Below are 22,221 nucleotides of genomic sequence, written 5' to 3'. Positions count from 1 at the left end.
TATTTTTTCTAAAAGCACGTTGAATCAATCAATCAATTTATCAGCCAACCAGTCACTCCAACTTATACTCTGGCAATTGGCCAGATACTGCAAAATTTCATCAAGCAAGAATAACACTAGCAAGGAAATTAACCTTTAATTATTTTATTATAAAAATGTAACTAGATATTAACACGCCCTGCATTTTCACGATGTGACCATGTTCCTGTATACAGAACTACATTTATGAAAGTATTTTCAATATTGCACTCATAAAAGGTTTAAATTCAGTTCCTCGTGTGTTACTTTGATTTTTTGCACAGTGGCGCTGCAGTTGTCGAGATGCAATCGAGAAATGCCAGCAAAGTACACAATGTGTCACTGAAATGGTGACAAATATTATGATAATTTCATGCAAAATAAAATTGCTTCAGAAATTTCCACTGTAAAGGGAATGAAGCTTGATCCCAAGGACGGAACCACCACAGGACCCCTCGACACCGACTCTCACAGTGACTCATCTCAGTGGCAGCATCACTGCCGGGCCTGTGTGCACCTGCATTAAGGATCAATCATTTACGAGAAGACCATAAAACACCTTAGTGAGTCACTCTGGTTAAGAGTGAGGTATTGGTAAGGAGTTTGCATAGTTATACTGCTTTAAATTGTGCAGACTTTCCTTATTTGTACTCTACACTTGTATCCGTCTAATTCATTACAAAAGCCTGAAACAAATTCAAGTCTGATACCATCCAAGTGCAATCTGAAATAATTGCCCACAGGATACACGCTGAACAGAACTCCTGGCATGATTGCAAAGCATGAGAATTCTTTTTAATTGCACACTTCATTGCTCTATCATGCCGTCATCTTGCATCTCCACTTTGATTTCAGCTTTTAAAACAGGTTGAGAGGAAAAAAATAAACTTTTATTCCATGTCTTTTGATGTTCTTGAGGAACGCTTCCCCCCCCCCACCCCTTTTGATGAAATAATTTAATGGCTAACACATGCTTCGCCATTCACTGACCAGCTGGCAAATTATCTAAGTGATACTGCCCCTGCCACGTCCCATCATTCATACAACTGCATCCCAGAGCCTGTCAGCTTGGACGAATCAAATGTGATTATTCACTGCACATTTAAGGCTGAATGCTGAGAGTGAATGTATGCCCCAGTTCCTGCGCAACCCAAGACACAATGAGCCGTCAATAGAGGGGCTGGCTTACAGTAAAGCGGCCCTTTGCTTCGCCACAATGGGCTGGTGATGAGCCTCGAGTCGTTTAGTCAGTTGAATAACGTGAATGCAACACTGATCTGGAAAACGAGTCACAATAGCAGACGGGTTGACCAACTGGACTGCGCAAAAATACGCAGGAAATAACAAGAGATAAAACTTTTGTTGCATTTCAAACGCACGAAGTCATAAAAACCCTTAAATCCACTAATTTTAAAGGCCCGTTTGAGTTCTTACGATCTTTGCGGCTGTAAGATCATGTTGCAGGAGACATACACGCAAACCATTAAGATAATCTTCACTGAAACTAATTTACTCATAACATCTTCTTTTCCTAATTGGGTGAAATGATTGCAGTTCTTGTTTTCTTGCAACTTACGTCTATTTCTTATCACTGTGCAATTTTCATGTTCACTGTCAGGGGCAGTCATGGCCTGGCAGTTAGGGAACTGGTCTTGTGACCGGAGGGTCATGGGTTCGATTCCCAGACCTAAGGCCATGACTGAGGTGCCCTTGAGCAAGGCACCTAACCCCAACTGTTCCCCGGGCGCCGGGCTAGGGCTGCCCACCGCTCTGGGCACGTGTGATCCACAGCCCCCTAGTAATCACTAGTGTGTGTGTGTGTGTGTTCTGACTGCACAGATGGGTTAAAAGCGGAGGACAAATTTCGATTGGGGTGTAAAAATCACAATTGACAAAATATGGCACATTTTTTTTACACATAAACTTTCTTTACCCAAATAAAACCCTCACATGGCCTTCCATGTACGCCGCCTTATCGCAAATCAACGTCATCAGATTCCTCACTCACAGAAGCTGAAGGCCACTCATCATCAACCATCTGGGATAACGTGCAATTTAATGGCTGTCAGTTTGTTACAACACGCCGTTCCATCGGGCAAGACATACACGCATTATGCATTGTATCATAGTGTAAGTCTAATAATAATAATATAATGATTAGGCATTGGGGTCTAACGGGTACACGCTGACTCATGCAAGGGTCTAGAAGATCCTGGTGGATAGTGTTGTGATGCTCTAGGTCTTGTTTTAGCTGCAGATGGATGTTCACTAAAGCCTCATATATTCACTAAAGCTTATATATTCTTTTAAGGTCAGCGACCTGCTGACCTGTTGCCTTGTTCCTGTGACCAGCCAAGCCAAGTGCATAACTTGCTTATATACATACTTACGCATTATATTATATATTATACTTTATATTTTTAGTATTTTCTCTTATTATTCTCATATTTTCTAAAAGCTCTGACTTGACTTGAAGTTTGCAAAAAGGCTGCAAATGTGTGTTTCGTTGAGTTTGATGATTTTTATGTCAAACAAAACACACACAAAAAAAACTTTTAACTTACATTATCAACAAAGGCTGACTACAGACCTGAAGGTTAATTTAAGGATTGGAATAAATGCACAAAGGAGCTTCATCCTCAGGCTTAAGATGTTTCTAGCAGTCCCACTTTTCAGGCAACACCGAGCAGAACCTACGGGAGACTGCAGCAGGATGTGTGTACAGTCGTAGTGGCTGGATGGAGAGCGTGATACTGCCAGGACCCCGTGGTTCACCTGACGTAACCGCCAATGATTGTGATGTTAAGCGAAATGATGTACACCCATCCAAGCCGCTTCAAAACTGTGTGATTTTAGCTGTTGTTATTTGGATTCTAAAAATTTACTGAAATTACGACCTCTCCTCAAAAACCTTCCTTAAATATTTTTGTAGCATTAGAATCAATATGCTAGACTTGTGCATGCATAGTGTTCTTATCGATAAATGACTTTTTTTTTGGGTTGTTGTTACTAGGGTTACGGATATCTGCACACCACAACCCCCTAGCCCCACCCATATGGGCATATGCCCACATGAACATTTCCCCCAAGGAGTGGAGTGATATTAAAACGTTTGATGTCCAAAACGGTTTTATAGCCAAACGCTTTACAGCCATTCACGTTTTCTTGTTTGTCAACTACCTGCTGTTTCATTAGGCAGAGGCTTGTCAAAAACAACACTGACAGATTCCCTTTGTGAAGCAATTCAATTAGGCCCAACTTTCTAATAGCAGTTTGCTTTTTTTACTTTGCTTTAGTGTGGCGTGCCACCAAATGTGTTTGTACTTCTCCTGGCAAAGACAACCTGGCAAACACAGAGCCCGCCATAGCCATATGCTAACTCTTTATTGTATGATATGTTTTTTTCTTTTCTTCATAAACCCGCGTTTAAACTTAGACAGACAGTGTCTCTCTTCATCAACAAAGAACAAGAGATAAAGAGAGATCAGAAAGCACTCTAAACATGCAAATGATGTGTTAGTTCTGTGTCATCTGTCCAGACACCCCTGCCTGGATACCGATGACGTAAAAGCCTCAACTGTAACGCCTCGCTCTGTGCTGAGAGTATAACGCATGAAATTAATTTAATGCCCTGCCAAGACCATAAAGATCAAACAAGTGGAGAAATACCATTAAACCATTGGAATGTAATCTCATTTGTCTAAACAAACTGATCCGATGAACAACCCTAATTAAAAAGAGGCCACCATAAACAAAGCCAAGCTGAGCGGTGGTCCCCTCTTTAACAATGGGTCACATTTATTTTATTAATCTAATGCATCATGTATCATATCATTTCAGTTCAATATATCTATCATTAATTTTATTCCCTTCACTTAAGGCTTTTATTGGGATTACTTTGGTTATTAGTTGTTCTAATGTATTGGTTACCTCCAGATCTGGCTTACAATCTCTCTCTTATCTTGCAGCACAAACCTGTGCGTGTTATTCAAATTGCCTCATTTATTATGATAGCTTCCTCATGTAAATTCTGCTGACTGCTCGCCCTTGCACACTCCTCATTAGACTAATGAAAACCTTCAAACGAAAAAACTAAACAACCTGCCAAATAAAGGTCTGAGGTTATTATGAAAATTACAACTCTGGGAGCCGGGAGAAGCTCTGTTCATTAATTCATGCTCAGCAAATTGGTAACTAATTTAGTTGCACTCCTCTGCATTAATGGATTATTTTATAAAAATGTTTTCCACAGCCTGAGACCTTTGCTTGGCGCATTAGAGAGCCCTGAATTCTAATCAAGCCGTGTGACATATTAGAAATGGTGAACATCTAAATGGTAATGCAATAGTAACACAAACAGACACTGTGGATTTTCTCCCAGTCAGAAAGAATCAAGACCAATCTAGCTCAATTGGTATCTAAAGAGGCTGAGAGAATTGTTCTGTGGAGGGGGGGGGGGGGGGGGCTTCCACCAAGCTGATATGTCTCTGTTGGGGAATAATACAAGCAAAATTCAGAGAGGAGTGACAGGTATCATGATAATATTATCATAAACAAGACAGAACATCCGGTGAGAACACTCGGACGGAGAGCGGGCGCGAGGAAAGAATCTACGAGCGAACATAGCACACATGCGCACGCACACACTCTCGCAAACACCTCCTCTCCATTTCCCCACCCATCACACCTAAGTCCTGACCTGTAGATTCATATAATCATGCTAATTACTCGGCTTCACAAGCTCGAACTATCTGTGGGAAGGGCCGGTGTGGTGCCTCCTCTCTGGGCAAATCCATCAGGGAGCACACAGCCCACTGATTTCCACAGTGGCTTTAATATCATTATCACCCCCAACCAACAATTTCCCACCCCAAGCCTTAGCCATCAGAGAATACTCAAATCTATTAGTTGCTTCATTTTGTATTTAATTCAAAATGTTGTGAGTGCTAACTTTCCTTGTCCCTGAAAGCATGGGACTTAATTGGCTAAGAATATATAGGAAAGTCCATTTGCAAATAGTAATCTAAAATGATAAAAAAAAAAAAATCTTTAAAATACTGTGTGGACTGGAAAAGTGCAGACAGGCATTCTCAGCACTCGAGTCCATGGATGTCTGATATTACATTCAAGAGGTCTAGAGTCACACTGAATTACAAAAACCATTAAAGGAACAACCTACCAATTAAGTTCACTGGCAAGAGCCTCAGATATATGGCCCCCTTTTTGGGGCTATTAAATGGAACTGACTTTGTTGACACTGGGCAGAAGTCGTAGCTTAAAGATGTTTATAATACAGAAACTGGAAACGATTGCATGATTTTTCATAAATGTGCAGTTTGAATGTACCAAATTCCCATTGACACGTTCTCTGATAGTCTTTATGTTGTATGGCGGCCTTCACTTCATCCTGACACATAATGCTATGGCTTTCATTATTTATACTGATTTATTATTTATACTGTTTATTGAAATACTTCTGACTGGGCAATTATATAGTAAATTGAGCTACATAATAATAATAATAATAATAATAATAATAATAATAATAATAATAATAATAATAATAATAATATAATAATAAGCAATCACAAATTAGGTCCTAATGTAAGAATTAATGTTAAGATCCAGACAGAGCTTCAATCCAGACAGAGCTACAATCCAGACAGAGCTTCAATCCAGACAGAGCTATAATTCAGACAGAGCTATAATCCAGACAGAGCTTCAATCCAGAGCTACAAGCACCTGCCCACTGGTTAGTGGGCATCTCATGGACTGATAACCAGAGAGCAGATGAACGTGGTTGTTGATGCATGAGCACTGACCTTTCTCTGAGTGCATTCTCTTGGCCTCGTGGCCAATGTCGTGTGTGGCCAGGTCGCCTTCCTTGGGCCCGGGCAGGATACTGGGAGACAGGCCCAGAAGAACCTGGTTCATGGACAGGCCGTTCTGGTGGACAGCTGTAAGAGATCACACGCAATCCGCGACAGTCACATCTCAATCAATGGTGCCAGCAGCAAGCAGGAGAATCGAGTGTTGAATAATGATTTGTGCCTCAGAAAAAAAAGATGTCTTGGGCAGAGGAGGTGGACGTGCCCTTGGCTTTCTTATGTTTGTGATTTGTGGTAAACCTCATCTCCAAATCAATACACCAGTCAGTCAAAAACCCATTTGCCAGCAGCCGGTCTGGCACATTGAACCATCTGTACAATTTTCAAGTGTGGCTGTGGTAGAGTTCTGAATCTGTGAAAAAAGATCAGCAGTGGACCACAAAGGTGTTCTTCAGTGAGGAGAGCAGAGTGAACACTTTCAAGATGTCTTCTTGAAGGAAATACTGACAGCAAATACAGGAGTGCACTGACTGAAGTGACATTCGACTATAGATTCAGGAAATCACACTTGACAGACATGAGTCTTATGTAATGAAGCAGGTCATACCGACATGGCCTGTCCCAGCACTCGAAGGAGAGATTATCCAACTCAGCTACATATGCGGTAAATCAACACCTGGATCGACACTACATCGTGAGAATGTCTTTAAATACATTTTATGGAAGAGTAATTTACCACAGATTAGAAAAGCTTGAGTTTGTCAGCTGGTGTAACAGCAGGTTGTTTTGGAGATGAGTTCACAGGTTATAGCATTTCAACTCACAAACATAGTTGAAGCACAAAGCACTTCAGCAGAACGCATCACAACGAGTGTGCATACGTGTACTGGTGCAAACACTTTAAAGGTGACCAGCTGTCTTTACGCCTCAACAAAGCACGGGCTGAGCAAACAGCATTTGTCAGTGTACAGTGATTCTGCACAAAGACAGCAGTCATAAACAGAAGCAGACATAACCACAGGTTTAATATCATTGGACAGGGATACACACACGGCACGTGGAAGAGTGTGGAGGAAAAAAATGGCTGAAATATATATATATGTCTACCATTTGATGAAATACAACAGAATAAGAGAGATGTGCATGTCTCTTATGAAAATGGACATTTTTAGCTTATGTGTAGGCTCTTAAATGCAGAGCGGAGAGGAGAGGAGAGAGGAGGAGTGTGTGAAGGAGAGAGGAGGAGTGAAGGAGAGGGCTCCGCGGAGCAGACGTACGGATTCTATCGGACGAGCTCTCGGTGTGTGCGGGAGAGCTGGAGACACTGGTGCTTCGTTGGGATGACGGCCGGCTCCCCGGCCTCCTGCCGTCTTCCAGAGACGGAGCAGGGGAGGGACTATCAGGAACCCGCTCCTGCCAGCCACACACACACACACACACACACACACACACACACACACACACCTCGCGGCCATTACACTACGCCCACACGACAGTCGGCTAAAAACAGCTCTCTCTCTTCCAGGACACAGCGCTCGCGTCCGTAGCCTTTGGATGCCATGTCCACCCGTTTCCCTCCCCCTGCCGCTCCCGAACCCCCCCTCCCTTCTCCCCTGGCTGAGGCTATTGTGAGACGCTGTGGTCTGGCTACAGCACGAGAAAGCACTGATCATGCAGACGATCCCCCCCCCCCCCCCCCCCCCGCGCCCCCCTCCCCCCTCCCCCACACCCTCCCAGCACAAGCACCTCTCCACGGCTGACGAGAGAACGAGCACGACACAAAGCGCGAGCATCACCGTGGGTTACCTTAATCACTGATGTCACCATCCTGGATGGGGCACTCTGTCCCTGTGCAGCGGCGGCCATATTGGCGATGGTACTGAGGTGGTTCATCTGACTCATTGCCATGGTGACTGATGCAGGAGGCAGGCTGACAGGGATCAGGGGGTGGGGCATCATCATGAATGGCAGTTCCAGACCTGGAACGGGGCAGAAATGAAGGAATTAAACAGGCACATAAAGGAATTTGGGATTAAATCAGTAAATAGTAGTTAAACGCAGAGAGTTAAGCTGTGGGTATTAAGTACGAGCGTTTGAATGATTTAAATCTAATTTTCCATGTGGGTGATGCTGCGTAACAAATATTCACTAAAATAATAATCACTTTGCAAAATTACATATTCAGTGTATCCCTGTAGTATGTTCTTAACTATTATCTTCACTGCAGACCGATGTTGTACAGTTTGTTAAATATACATATGGTTACATCGATTATGCAGTAATTATCGCAATAATAACGATAACAGCGTTGATAAAGTCAAAAACATATCTCAATTATGCTCTGTGTAGAAAAATGTGAAATTATGGAAATATTTTTCTATTAATAGTAAATGCATTGAAAATGCTCTTTCTGTGTAAAACGGGGCAGACATGAAAGCCATTACTGAAATAACTAGTTAAAACAGTGCTAATTAAAAATAAGTATGCATCCACAGATGGCTACAAGCTAATTATAAGTATTTAGGTTAGAGGCACAGTTACTTGTATAGTTGTATAGTTATATATGTACTCACCACATACCTTATTAGAAACATTTATTCATTTCAAACACTTTGATAATTGAGGGTGTCTGTTACCGTGATCATATTGTCTCAACCACCCACCAACTCTGCACCAGTGACCACAGGACAGACACAGCCGCAGGTTATTTTGACCCTGAGGCAGGTTCTTTTAACACTAACGCTGGTTCTTTTAACACTGAGGCAGGTTCTTTTAACACTAACGCTGGTTCTTTTAACACTGAGGCAGGTTCTTTTAACACTAACGCTGGTTCTTTTAACACTAACACGGGTTCTTTTAACACTAATGCTGGTTCTTTTAACACTGAACAGGTTCTTTTAATACTATGGTACTTTAGACCCTGAGGCAGGTTCTTTTACCACTGAGGCAGGTTCTTTTAACACTAACACAGGTTCTTTTAACACTAACGCTGGTTCTTTTACCACTGAGGCAGGTTCTTTTGACATCTGACCACTGCTGCTCAGTAACAGTTAGGATAAAGGCGATAATCGAACACCTACAAGCTAGATATTTTTAATAAAGAGACTGCTGTGTGTGTGCATGCATACATATTAAAGCACTATATGGTAGCATTTTTACATTAAAGAAATGGTAAAGAAATCTCCAGTGAATAAACCTATAAAGACAGGGTGGCATTTGAGGGTTGCTGGTTCATATACAGTATAAGTGTGAGCCAGTGGGCTGCCACCTTAGACAGTGATTAAATAGGGGGGAAGCAAAACTGTCCCCCTTTTTCAAAGGACATGTGCACACAAATAAGGTCACAGCCTGGTGTGTGTCCCTGAACCAAGGACCCACTCACTGCCTCTCCTCACTTTGAACTGGGGGATCAAAAGTAACGTGGACATTTCTGGTCTACGGCATTCAAAGGCTCCACTCAAGTGCTTGAAAGAAAACTTCAGCATCTCCCGTGGAATTGATCGAGCTCCATGCCACCTCCTCTCTTCTCTCTCTCTCTCTCTCTCTCTCTCACACACACACACACACACACACACACACACACACACACACACACACACACACACACACACACACACACACTTACTTCTGTCACTTGGCTCAAGGTAAAGGGGACAGAAACGCAGAGGGACAATACACCAAACAATCTGCTTTGCCTTTTGTACCAAATATCAGTGAGTGAAAGGGTGAGAGTGGATATACATGAGGGAAACCTTCACAAGTTTCAGAAGAGGCGAAAACAAGGAGGGGGGGGGCTCCCCTTCAATGGGGGGGGGGGGGGGGGGGGGGGGGCTCCCCTTCTGTCTCACTGCATTCCTTCGAAAAGCACCATTGATTTCCATAAGAAAGATGGGCAGTAGATTCACTGGGAAAACACATTCCCGGACATCGGAGAGGAGGGTGGGGGGGGGGGGGGGGGGCAAACAGCAACTTGTAAAAGGGGCTCTCCTTGAACGTGGAGTCTGAATCAATTACCGCTCCCAGGACCGGCGTCAATTAAAACGTCCCAAAGCCGCACTGGGCGATTGCAGGACACTTATATGGCACTGTGTCCTAACAAACTGAGCGAGGCATTCATGCCCGGGTCTGCCTTTCAGAGCTCATCAAGACACAGGCCGAGCTGTGGCGTGCCTTCATGATCTCCTGAGCAAGACCTGACGGGATCTCAGCAAATCAGCGTACGCCAGCGATGCAGGTGGAAGTGTAATAAGGGCTGACGTGACTGGGCTCTTCATTATGATTTTACCGCAGTGAATGACATCTGTTGTGCTGACTGAATTGCTCTGTGTGTGTATTGTCTGAGAGACTGCACCACGGGCATACAGAGGCTGACTGTTCTCCTGGGTCTAATTTAGCTCTCTCTGTCTCTCTTTCTCTGTATCTCTCTCTTTCTCTCTCTCTCTTCTCTCTCTATCTCTCTTTTTTTCTGCTTTCATGTTTCACCATACTTAAGAGATGTTGCAGCCATAACAGGCTATTCAAGGCACTGTAAGAAAACCTGATGAGCTAGGAGTGTTTTCACCAAGGACTTCAAGGAGAGCTCAAAAGCAAAGAACTGCAGAACTTCCAAACTTCGATGTCTCATGAAGTGTCCAAGTCGCTTGATTTTAAATCTCAACAGCACTTCTCATTCCCTCTTCACAGTGGCTCGCCAACAAGAATAATTCTCTAAATTAACTCGGAAGCACACAATGATAAATAAACAATTAGTATGTTACACAAATCAAAAGCATTTTAGATTTTTTAAAGAACCATTTTGATTAGGTTTTTCCTGAGTTTAGTGAATTACAATTCAGTACAGTTTTTATAACATACCCCCGATGGCAGTGGAGGTTGGGGCATGTACAAAGGCCGCTGGCATCTCAGGTGTGGAAGGACTTTCTAAGCTACGAGTCATGCACAGTTGGGTCTACACTGACTAACCGTTGGAGTTACCACACGACTGCATGGGACACCCAACTGAGTAGTAAACCACTTATGAAGGAGAGAACATGACCTCTTCTACCCTGACCCTCCCTACTGGGAATGCAGCCAATCAGAGAGCATTAATTTGTTGATTCAGTTTTTTTCCTGTTATATGTGTTTATATAGGTGGATATAAACATGCATAATATTTATTATTATTATTATTATTATTATTATTATTATTATTATTATTAACGTATAGAGTTAATGTAGAGCTCTATATATTCTTTGTACTTTGTCATTGAAAATCATACAAAGTTCTTTTGATTATTCAAACTGATATCATAGACAATATAATCTATTATTACAAATTAATTAAATGCATTTATACTTTGCAATTTAAAGACTTTGCTGGTATGCTATATTTTGTTTATCTCCAAATGTTTTGTCTACTAGAAATAGGCATCAGTGAATGGATGAATGAATTGTAAATGAATCTTGAATTACAAATGAATGTGTGATCACAGCGCTGTAATGAACAAAGGTTTAAAATGGAGAAGCTTTTGTAAAGTGAGCAGCAAATTTAATTCAGCACAATGTCTAAAAGGCAGAGAGATAAATACTCTTATAAAAGTATATAAACATCAAGGAAGTGACTGAGGAAAAAACTATTCCACATGATCAAAACACTTTAATAACATAACTTAATTACTACTGGTTGTAAATAAGGTTTATGCCATATCAGTTATCTATTTTTCTACTATTATTTTTTTGTCCTAAAAATGACTAAGCTTTTTTCTACGGTTGCCTGGTAACATGTAATTATTACTGATTGTCGATGAGCCCAAGAAGTTGTTGTTTGGAGACAATGATGAATTTGAACATAGCTTAGAACATATGAAACATCCCGGTGATATTATGTTGGAAAATGATACATCCCCTATTTAGATGCAACGCTTTGAAATCTCAGCTAAAAGCTTTAAAGTTCATTTGAACTAACTGAGTGTACAGGATTTTTATGCTGACGAAAACAACTGTGTGTGTGTGTGTGTGTGTGTGTGAAATTACCAAAAAACTAATGAAGAAAGCAAGAGTGAAGCATTTGTTGTTGACTTTGTTGTGAAGTCTTAGGTTTGTTTGTCTCAGTATCTTTTTCCAGCAGTGATAGCCACTAAAGCCATTCTATTTACACTTCACACGAGCACTTCTTTTTAGCTCTCTCTCTTGACAAATTCAACATACGTTTGACTGCAAAATCTTTACCCCAGGTATATAAAAAATATATTTATATTACATATCATGTTAAACAATGTGGTAATCTGAAGCAATCTATTATTATGGCAGTCATCACAACAGTCAGTGGTGGTTAACATGATGAGCAACGGCGCAATAAAGCAGGAGGATTGTGGGTAAAATACACACAGTCTTCACAGCCGTGTTAGTCCCTGCCCTCCAGCCTCGAGCGCTCCTCTTTCTACATTATCCTGGCGAGGAAGGAAGATTTCCCTTGACAAAAATTAAACCAGTTCCTACTTGGCACTTTATTATCTCTTCAACTGAGTGATTTATTGTTTGTGGAATGAAGGCAAAAGAGGAGAGAAATTGCATTTTGCGCCGGAGCTCGGCCCCAGCCTGTCTCCCCTCCTCGATCCTGCAAGAGCTCACGACAAACAATAATGTCAGCTGTAATTGATCCGAGGTCACTGCTCAGCCCTCCAGTAAAAGCCCGCTATTTAAGCGACAAGACGCCTCTGCCTGCTCCTCAGATGCTGTCTAATGAAGCTGTCTGTCTCTGCTATTTACCTTCCCTTAAATGGAAGGGGAAAGACGTACTGTATAAGCTCGGACCCGGTCAGATTTGCTCCCTTCCCGCAGAACGGCACCGGCGCATGCCTGTGGAATGCATAATTGGTCACTGCAGTCAGGAATGGTGCATCCAACGCTAATTAAATGACTTGTTTCCAGCCTATCTGTCTTTGTTTGTGAGTGCACCGCGACGGAACGATACGTCGCAAAAGCACGGCAGCTAAACAAACACGCTCCCCGCAGGTCCGGGGGATTTGAGGGAACAGCCCTCGCCCGTTTGAACTGACTGTGAAGGCGACGTGAGAGTTTAATTTAGCTTTGTGGTCTGCGACACAAGCTAGTTGGCTACTGGGTTGGAAGTTGGGCGTGGATCTTCGTACCAGTGTCTCTCACAGCTAGGCTGCATTAGCAATGCTCATAAAACCCAACATCTCGATTAGACCTTTCCCTCAAAGGTGAGGCCAGGTCTTTGGCCTTAGCTTATCAAGTGCACTGTGTTAATTTGGGGTTTCAGGCACTGGAAAACCGAAGAACAAGCTTTTCATTCTAAAAGCAGAAACCAAACATTGTTAAATGCTTTTTGGAATATTGTTAAAAACATTCTGACTGGGATACTACATATCATTTCCAGTTATTAAAACTAGTATATCAAGCATGACAGTTACTATTGGACAGGGTTACTATTAGCACCAAGCCCTTCCTAGACGGAGAGGAGTCTGGCATGCTGGCAGGGCCTGAGATTGTTGTCTTATTCACAGATGGCGTAGACAGTCAAGGCTGCTAAACCCAGTAACTCATTAGGGACTGAGGAAGAGGAGGGGGAGGTCCTTCACTTTGATGTATCCACCCACAGTCTCCCAGTGTCACTCACTGAGTCTTGAAAGCTTTCCCCATTACATATATTTACACTAATAATAATAATAATAATAATAATAATAATAATAATAATAATAATAATAATGCTTGCATTTTGTAATTAAGATCTAAAAACACACCTGTAAAACATAATTTCAAACACATGTAATTCACAAATGCTTCCTGGCAGCAGTAATTCCTAGAGCCACGGGAAATTTCGGATGTTGACAGAGTAAGAAAAACTTTAACATGCAAGATTTCCTACTGCTGATCTGATGTAAGAGGTCTTAACAAGAACCAGAGGACATAGGGGGTGGGGGGGGGGGGGGGGGCACATCAGTAACACACTTGCGAGGACAGGGAGCGTAAAAAGTAACAACAACAAAACATCTCTGGTTTGATGAGGTAGCATAATTCCAGCAGCCCCCAGAACCATCAAAGCAAGCATGTGGCGGGGATTACAGAGGAGACACATCATTGGTTTACTAGGAGTTTTTTTCTCTGCAGAAGGACGAGGCCCCAGCAGCAGTTCCTCGCATATGGTGGAGTGGTTTTCTTCAGCTAACACTACCTGTTACACAGCTTGGCCATTAATAAAGGATGTGGTATTCGCCTTACTCACTACACACATTTTGGATGATATACATTGCCATAAAACACCGATATTTACATCAGAAAAAATGTAAATGGTGTAAAAATTCCAATAATTCCACACTGAATTCCACTCTTCAGGAAATGGACTTACATTAATTGTACAACACATTTTAGGTGGCTATACAAAATAATCGTACATATTAATCGGTTTTTATTTCAATTCAGTTCTTTTAATTCTGATTTAGAACAACAGTCAGATTTCAGGCATATATTACTGCACATGGAGATGGAACGTGATCTGGTTAACATAATTATCCACATGGTCAAAGATGCCCAGACATGGGCCTTCAGGATACATTACTGTGAGCGCTCCCAAGCCCGACCTGAATCGGTTTCAGTTTAAAACCGTCCCATATCATTCTCAATAAACTGCAGCACTGCAAAAAGGCAGGGAGGCATTACTAGCAGATGTTTCCACTGAAAGCACAATATATTCACGACCGATCAATAACTCTCCTCCCCAGGGTCTGTGACACCCAAGCAGAGGGAAGAATCATCCCCATCTGATACTTAGCAAAGGGTCCCTTTTAAAAAGATTGCTTTCAGTCAGTGGCAGGCAGTTGTCATTTGACTGGGGACTCTGAGATGAAATATACTGAATGGTGTTATCCATCATGTGGCGTGGTGGGGGGGGGGGGGGGGGGGTGCTTTCAGGCACTGACGCTCAACCCTTGTCTCATCTGTTCTAATTACTAAATCAGCAACGCAGTGCCCAAGCTCTGCTCTGTCATGGTGAAATTCTTTCTGGGGGGGGATACGTGTCACATAGCCTTAGAGTATATTTGTTTGTTTTTTTGATTCATTATATGTTTGTTTACAGATTAATTAATAAGAACGTTATTCGATTTGAAGTGGATTGCTTAAGTACAGTGAACAACAGGTTTTTTTTTTTCTTTTGAAGCATTATGGTAAAAGTCATGATGCATGTCGATGTTTAACAATCCATAGTTTAGACGTCTGTCAGGACAAAGCCTGGCATGTGTAGCCCCCCCCCCCCCCCCCCCCCCCCCCCCCACCCCCCCACCCCAGCAGCTCTTCCTGCATAACTCTAAACTCTGACAGGCCATTGTCTCGGGCAGCATACCCCCGATGGCGGTGTAACAGGAGGCGCGGCACTGTGCAGCGTACGCGCTCGTGCGGGTGCACGCGTCCGGCCAGGGTTAATGGAGCTCCGCGCATGACAGATGCCTCCGCAGGATAAGCGCTGCACCTACATCCCTCACGTTATAATTGTCGGAGCGTTATCGCTGCGCTAATCGCGTCAGTGTTCGCGTGGCGCTTTATCACACCGCCTGCTCTTTGTGGTCACGGTTGTGGCACGCCGGTAGCGTTTTCTCTCGCTTGTTTTGGGCTCTCCGTGCCTGACTGTTGTGGGACGACTTATCGGAAGAACATTCAAAACGGCGGAAACGGCACGCGCGTTTTTTTTTTTACCTTACAGGCTGCACAAGCTTATCGTCTGTGAAAGGTTGAATGTCATTTATTACATGTATCACATTTATGCCAAGTGACACTGTCTTTTCAAATTGCGCTCATCTCTTCACTCCTATCTTTGCCTCCAAAGGTCACTCAATTCCACTTATAAATGCAACCTGACAAAGATTAGTAAAGAGGGACACACGAACGCAGGTCTCGCCACTGATGCTAACAGCTCCAGGTTCATTTATTCCATTAATGAAGAATGAGTTCTAATGCTGATGACGGCTGACAAGTAAACTGGTCCCGTGTTTTGAAACCCTGGCCTCCTGAAGTAAGCAGATGAGACAGCGATACAAATATTTGCCTAGCTCTGTTTTTACGTCCCTTGCTCCGCACAGCAACAGGCCTAATAATGCTACAGCTGTGGAGTGTTCAGCAATGATCGAGCTTGATATGGATCATTACAGAAAATAATGTTTAATCAATTCCTATTTTGTAATCTATTTCTGCAGTTGTAGGCATCTGTGTAAATCAGTCCCCACCCACCCCTACACCCCACCCGCCCCCACAACAACTCATGCATATTCAATTTTTTGCTGATGCTTAACTGTTGATGCAGCCGGAATTAGAAGCAATGACTTCATTAAAACAAATAAATAAATAAATAGAAGGAGTGATTATCGAGTTATCTTTTGCAATTCTATTAAAATGTGTGGCACTCTCCACTTATCTGTCACCTTCCTCCCAGGAGCTCCACACACTAATAGAGGTACTGGGAGGACCGGTCCCTGGAGAGGGCCCATCTCTCACCAGAGCCAAGCCTGCCTCTAAGCCCAGGTTCCCAGCTCACTCGAATGCCTTGCCTCGTCTGCAGGATGAGCCCAGCAGATGTTTGCACCTAGACAAAACATCACTGAGGAATGTAAACCAAGCCAGGTGAGGTGCTTGTGTGTTTTGGAGAAAATATTCTTTTGCAAAAGGGCGTAATGAGTACAGTAAACAGTGGCCAGGTTACTTGTGTAAAGGTGGAATGAGTCATTGTGCCGGTCTGTGCCGGCGTGGCTCGGAGCTGGCCGGGGTGCGGCGGGCATGTTTTCACCGTGTGGCCGCTGGGTGGGTCATTTTCTCAACAGCTCTTGTTAAATGACAAAGGGTGGGAGAGAGGGAGAGAGGGAGAGATGGGGGAAAAAAACAAGTGAGAGAGAAAACGACAAAGAAACTGAGAAAAGCGATCGCTCGCGTTTAGCCGCGCAAGACCACAAGCCAGAGGAAAAAACAAAAACAAAACAACACCCAAAGAGCAAACCTTGCTGGATTTGTCCGTTCACAGAGCAGGATTTATTATTAGAAACGACATAAACAGACTAATTAAATCACAGCAGTGGAGGCTGAGATGACAGCTGGTGCTGTGTGTGACCAAACAGATCCCTATCAAAGAGCAGGACGCATGGCTCACTCAATCCACCCTCTGTGGGGAGCTATTTTAAGGCAAGGCTGCGTGGTTAGCTTGCGCACTATATGCTAAAAGGCTCGACATATGTGATAGACCATTGCTCCACCACCACATGAAGCACGTGGCCGCCGTAAAGATGTTCGTTTTGGAGTTCGCGTGCTTTTAGTTTGACTCTGCACTGAATGAGACGCGACTCATTCTTAAGTCACGGAGACCTCAAACGCAGTCGCCTTCTGCTGCCTGTCAGCACAGCTGGCAAAAAAGTGGCTGACATGGTGATGCCCTGATGAGATTATATATGACAACGCAGCAAGGACTGTACGGCTCTCCTAGTTTTTAATTTGCCTTCGTATCAAGAAGCAATTGCTTGGGCACCAATCCCAGAATGTTGGTGTGTTTGAACCTCAACTGCACGCTCGTTTTCTCTTGGGGAAACACACAACAACAAACCCAGCCTCTACGGACTAACACTCCGTTTTGGCAGGTGGTGAATAATTAATGCAAGCTTTTAAACGCCGCTATTGGTGCGACCACAAATCTGAGACCATTGATGAGAAGAAAATATGGTTTTAACAGGTCAATAACAGCAAGAGCAACGGGAACAACTTAATCAATGGCACAGCCACGTTTGCAAACAAGAGCTTGAATTATAACACCAATAATTGATTCTCCTCTGCCCTGTTTTCATTTTTTTTTCTCACTTGCTCTTTCTCTTGTCTTGCTCTCATTCTCTTATTCCTCCATGTGATGTCACTTCCTGTTGATTCCTCCCTGGGTCCAAAGATGGGAAGTTTCCCCGAGTTTGTTTTCTTTTCATTCTGCGTGTGTGTGTGTGTGTGTGTGTGTGTGTGTTGTGTGCGTGTGTGTATTTATTTTGCCCTGACTTCTTCACCCCCTCCACCAGTGGAAATTTGCGAGCTGCACCAGCGGCTTAACCAAAAAGGATTAACTCCCATATCCAGCCGAGAACACAGATAATGCTGGGTAATTGGTAAAAAATGAAGATGAATGGGACAGCAAGATAAGGACCAATTAGCTCCTCCATGCTTACAGCTGTGGTCCTGCTGATCCATCTTTGGACTCCCGGCCTTCTCTGCCAGGAGGAGCCTGGTGGAATTAGTACGCTCGACCCCACCGCTGGGGAGGCAGGCCGCCCCCCCATCTCCCCATCACTTCTCTTTTAATTCCACCCATGCCATGGACACCTGTCACCATGCCCACGGTGCCCGCCTCTCTCCCCGCCCCCCTGACGACCCAGCGTCGAGGTCGAGCCAGGTCCGAGCTGCGCGGACGCTGCGCGAGCAACGTCGGCACGCAAACAACCACCGCGCTCGCGAGCCTTTAAGGTTGCGTCGCTTATTTCATTACGGCTGCATCATCTGGTTGGTGATACGCACAATTCCCCCATCTAATTATGGGAAGGATTTAAGGTCCATTAACGTTGCCATAGCGAGGAATCAGCAACAGAATGGCACCCAGTTGCCACGGCGAGAGGTTCTCACTTCACCTCCCCTTTCCTTTTCCTGAGCCCACAGCCTCCAAATGTATCAGCAGGTTTTTCGGATTCGTTCTTTTTTCTCTCCTTCCACTTAAAAAGCAGTTCCTGTGATGAAAATGGGCAGGTGTTGGTTAGCAGGGCAGCTGACAGGAGATCTCCAGTGGATGATGAAAGTTCTGCTTCAGGTCAACTCAATGGACAGGAATGGACTTCTGTTTATTTGTCTCCCGGGCAACATGTCGCACATGTTTTGCTTGGTTAGTGATCTGTAATTGTGGCATTTCCTGTGAGTCTATGGAACAATCCACATTGTACATTGAGGAACCCCCCCCCCCTTGTTAAGAAACGGGGGGGGGGGGGTACTCAGTTGAATCACTCAGGATGTTTGGCTTTTTGGTTCTCATTGGACATGTTCTCTCTCTCTCTCTCTCTCTCTCTCTTTCTCTCTCTCTATTTTTTGTTACAATTAACAATACCAATGCAAAGGAGATGGTTATTGTGTTGAATATTTAATGCAGGCATGGAACATTAGCCTGTTCAATTTACATCAACACAAAGACAACACAGGCAAGTCCAGAGGTGAGTGGGATGTCCTTCACATGGTGCCTTAGCGTGCTTCTCAGACAAGACCCAGTCAACACAGAGAATCTACACCCAAAGCCTCCATCTCCCCCGTGGCACATGCCAGCTGAATGGGGCTCCATAATACCAGTGCCCACTTGGCCGTGCAATAACGTATTGCTACCGATACTGGGATCATCATTATTACTGGAGATCTATTACATTAACACTGCTATATGGATGCAGAAAATAATTTGTGCTTCAGGTCACTTCATGTGACTCGATAGAAAAGCGCCACCATAAAGGTTAAAGGGAGCAGCAGAAAGCAGTCATGTGCCGACCCACACCGCCCTGCAGGGGCCATTACAGCTGCCGTGGGGTGGAGCTCACCACTACTGTAGTCACTGCTGTTACTGCACCGTGATTTAGGGCCCCGCATTTCAGTTGCACAAAGCACTTCAAAGCAGGACATATTAGGTATTCAGAGCCTAGAAATCACAAACGCAAATCAATGGCCTGCTCAGACAGCTGTAGAGTGTGTTTGAACTCTTTTTTTTTGGGGGGGGGGGCTTCCGTCCTCTTCCTCTTTCTAATGTGTTGCGGTGCACGGTTTCTCCCACCTCTCACAGAATGACCTTTTTGTTTTAATGCAGTAATGATCTTGTGCAGTGAAGAAACACGGTGGGAGACAAGAATGGAAAACACTGTCCGTTTCACTTAAAAACCTAATTTATATCGCAATTAAAGGCCGAACCAGGGGCTCCTGCTCCCGCCCGGCCAGCTGAACAAAGACAGACATATTTTCCCTTCTTATCATCCACATGACTCCTATTGGCTGTCCTGTCAGAAGAGAGTGCTTGATATAAACAAGAGATTGCACAGACATCCAGCAATCAATATTAGGATGGCTTCAGTACCAAGCCTTGTTCGTCCCGGACACTATTGCTTTGACCAAACGAAGCATTAATTCAAATCATAAATCCGGGGTGTGTGTGTGTGGGGGGGGGGGGGGGGGGGGGGTGATTTAAATCCGGGAATGAGAGGCCGTCCCGCCTTTAATGATTTATTTTCTACATTTCTGCAAGCGAGAGATTTGTCCATACGCAGTGACGGGTCACCTTCAGACGCCAGAGGCGGACTGTTCATCACCATGCAGACTAGCATCTCATCGCTGCGGGTAAATATTAAAGTAAAAGAATCCAATTGATTGTGGATGGGCTGGAGAGGCGTCGCTGCCATATATTTTACTCACAGTGGCTAATGCCTCTCGCCTTGCACCCCCCACACACACACCCACTCCTCCCCACCCCTCGGCCGGGCAACCGAATTATTATTCTTCTGGGAGCAGGCGTGCTCAAGGTTACAATTTAAATTGTAAAAAGATAAAAACAGTTTCTTATTAGCTTCATTGCCACAGCCTTGCCTATTCCGATTCGCATTTATCTCTATTTCAGTGACCTCGGAGCCCCCCCCCCTTCGCACTGTTAGCTGGCGACTGATGACCTCACAGGCACCGCATCCCCTTTTGTTAAATCTGCTCAGGACACATCCTGTTTGGTCCCGCAATGCACGGTGTCAACTGCAGCTGGGGGAATCCAAAACACATGGCAGATATATTCAGCCCGGAATCCCACATGTGATTCTGCTCAGGGATTAAGGGTATCATTTGTGATCGATTTGTGGTTTTACACCATGGCATGATTTCCACAAAGAAATGGATAAAGTAATGTTGTAAAAGGAAGAGGGGGAAAAGGAGAAAGATCTAAACGCATCTCAAAAACGATTAATTGAAATGGGGAACATTCAAAACCAATTTTCTTCTCCAAATTGAATTAGCGGCTCACTTAATAGCTATTAGCTAAGCGCTCATGGCTCTGTTTAATGCGCTGGTATTTTAAAAGTGCTCTACCTGGTAATTATGGTTTTAAACAACAAAATAAATAGATTTTTTTAATACTGACATTACATTTCATTACATGTCCGTGATCAGAAACACAGCGATGGTTTCGGGGTGGTGAAGGCAGCCCTAATGGAGACTGCATCAGCGTGTGCAGCTGTGTCAACAGGTGAACGCACTACCAAGCTTCAGATGGAGCTACATGGTGGCGTGTTGGTTGGCGTGGGTGTGTTTGTGCTGGGGCGTGACGTACCCACGCTGGAGCTGAGGTCTCCGTTCTCAGAGTCAGCGCCATGCTGGGCACTGTTGTGGTAGCTGCTCATCACCTCCAGCTTGATCTTCTTGACCTTCATGGCCTCGGCCAGCGCGGCGTTGGTGGCCGCTGCTGCTGCCGCTGCTGCTGCCGTGAGGCCTGAGGGGAAAGAACAGGGGGTGGAGTAAGGATACCGGGGCGGAGTCAGGAGAAAGGGGAGAAGTCGGGAGCAGGGGGAGGGGTCAGGTGTAGGGGAGAGTGTAAGGAGCAGGGGTGGAGTCAGGAGCAGGGGTGGAGTCAGGCGCAGGGGAGGAGTCAGGAACAAGGGGAGGAGTCAGGAACAAGGGGAGGAGTCAGGAGCAGGGGGAAGGGTCAGGAGCAGGGAGAAGGGTCAGGAGTAGGGGAGGAGTCAGGAACAAGGGGAGGAGTCAGGAGCAGGGGTGGAGTCAGGCGCAGAGGAGGAGTCAGGAACAAGGGGAGGAGTCAGGAGCAGGGGGAAGGGTCAGGAGCAGGTAGAAGGGTCAGGAGTAGGGGTGGAGTCAGGAACAAGGGGAGGAGTCAGGAGCAGGGGGAAGGGTCAGCAGTAGGGGAGGAGTCAGGAGCAGGGGGAGGAGTCAGGAGCTGTGGGTATTAAAGAACCTCATGAAGTTCTGCTTGTCACCATAAGTTTCTGAGTAGCAGGATTGTTAATAAAGCAGTTTAGCCATACCTGCATAGAAGAATAACTGTGTGCACCTAGCTTCATCTTCAGGTGAAAAGTTTACCAATAGATATTTAAACAGGTACTTTTCATCTGCACTTATGCAACACCCAGATTCTGATAACCAAGACAGATCTTCTGTGAAGCAGTAAATCCAGCACATTGTGTTTCCATTCTTCAACACCGTATTCACCAAATCACTCTCAGTGGATTGAGGAACCTGGTGTCACTGGAGCGAGAGTGTAACATTAACACTCCCCTCAGTGTGGGTAGCTTTGCTGTTTCCTATTACACACCTGGGTCCTCATGCTGACGGCATGTTTTCATCTGCAAAT

The 22,221-nt window shown here is 44.3% G+C and overlaps 1 protein-coding gene across 2 annotated transcripts in view; it reads right to left on the bottom strand.

Moving 5' to 3' along the window:
* dachd (dachshund d) overlaps positions 1-22,221 on the bottom strand; it is a 79,864-nt gene that overhangs the window by 22,114 nt on the left and 35,529 nt on the right. For both annotated transcript variants that reach the window (XM_077001536.1, XM_077001535.1), the window contains exons 3-6: positions 21,187-21,345; positions 7,653-7,825; positions 7,124-7,259; positions 5,841-5,975 (exon numbers count right to left, since the gene is read on the bottom strand). In XM_077001536.1, coding sequence (XP_076857651.1) covers positions 5,841-5,975; positions 7,124-7,259; positions 7,653-7,825; positions 21,187-21,345 — 603 coding nt within the window. The remainder of the gene's footprint in view (positions 1-5,840; positions 5,976-7,123; positions 7,260-7,652; positions 7,826-21,186; positions 21,346-22,221) is intronic.

The sequence above is a fragment of the Brachyhypopomus gauderio genome, chromosome 4 (assembly GCF_052324685.1).
Source record: "Brachyhypopomus gauderio isolate BG-103 chromosome 4, BGAUD_0.2, whole genome shotgun sequence".
Classification (NCBI taxonomy): Eukaryota; Metazoa; Chordata; class Actinopteri; order Gymnotiformes; family Hypopomidae; genus Brachyhypopomus; species Brachyhypopomus gauderio.
The sequence above is the reverse complement of the archived record's forward strand: the minus strand, read 5'-3'. Positions and strand labels throughout refer to the sequence as shown.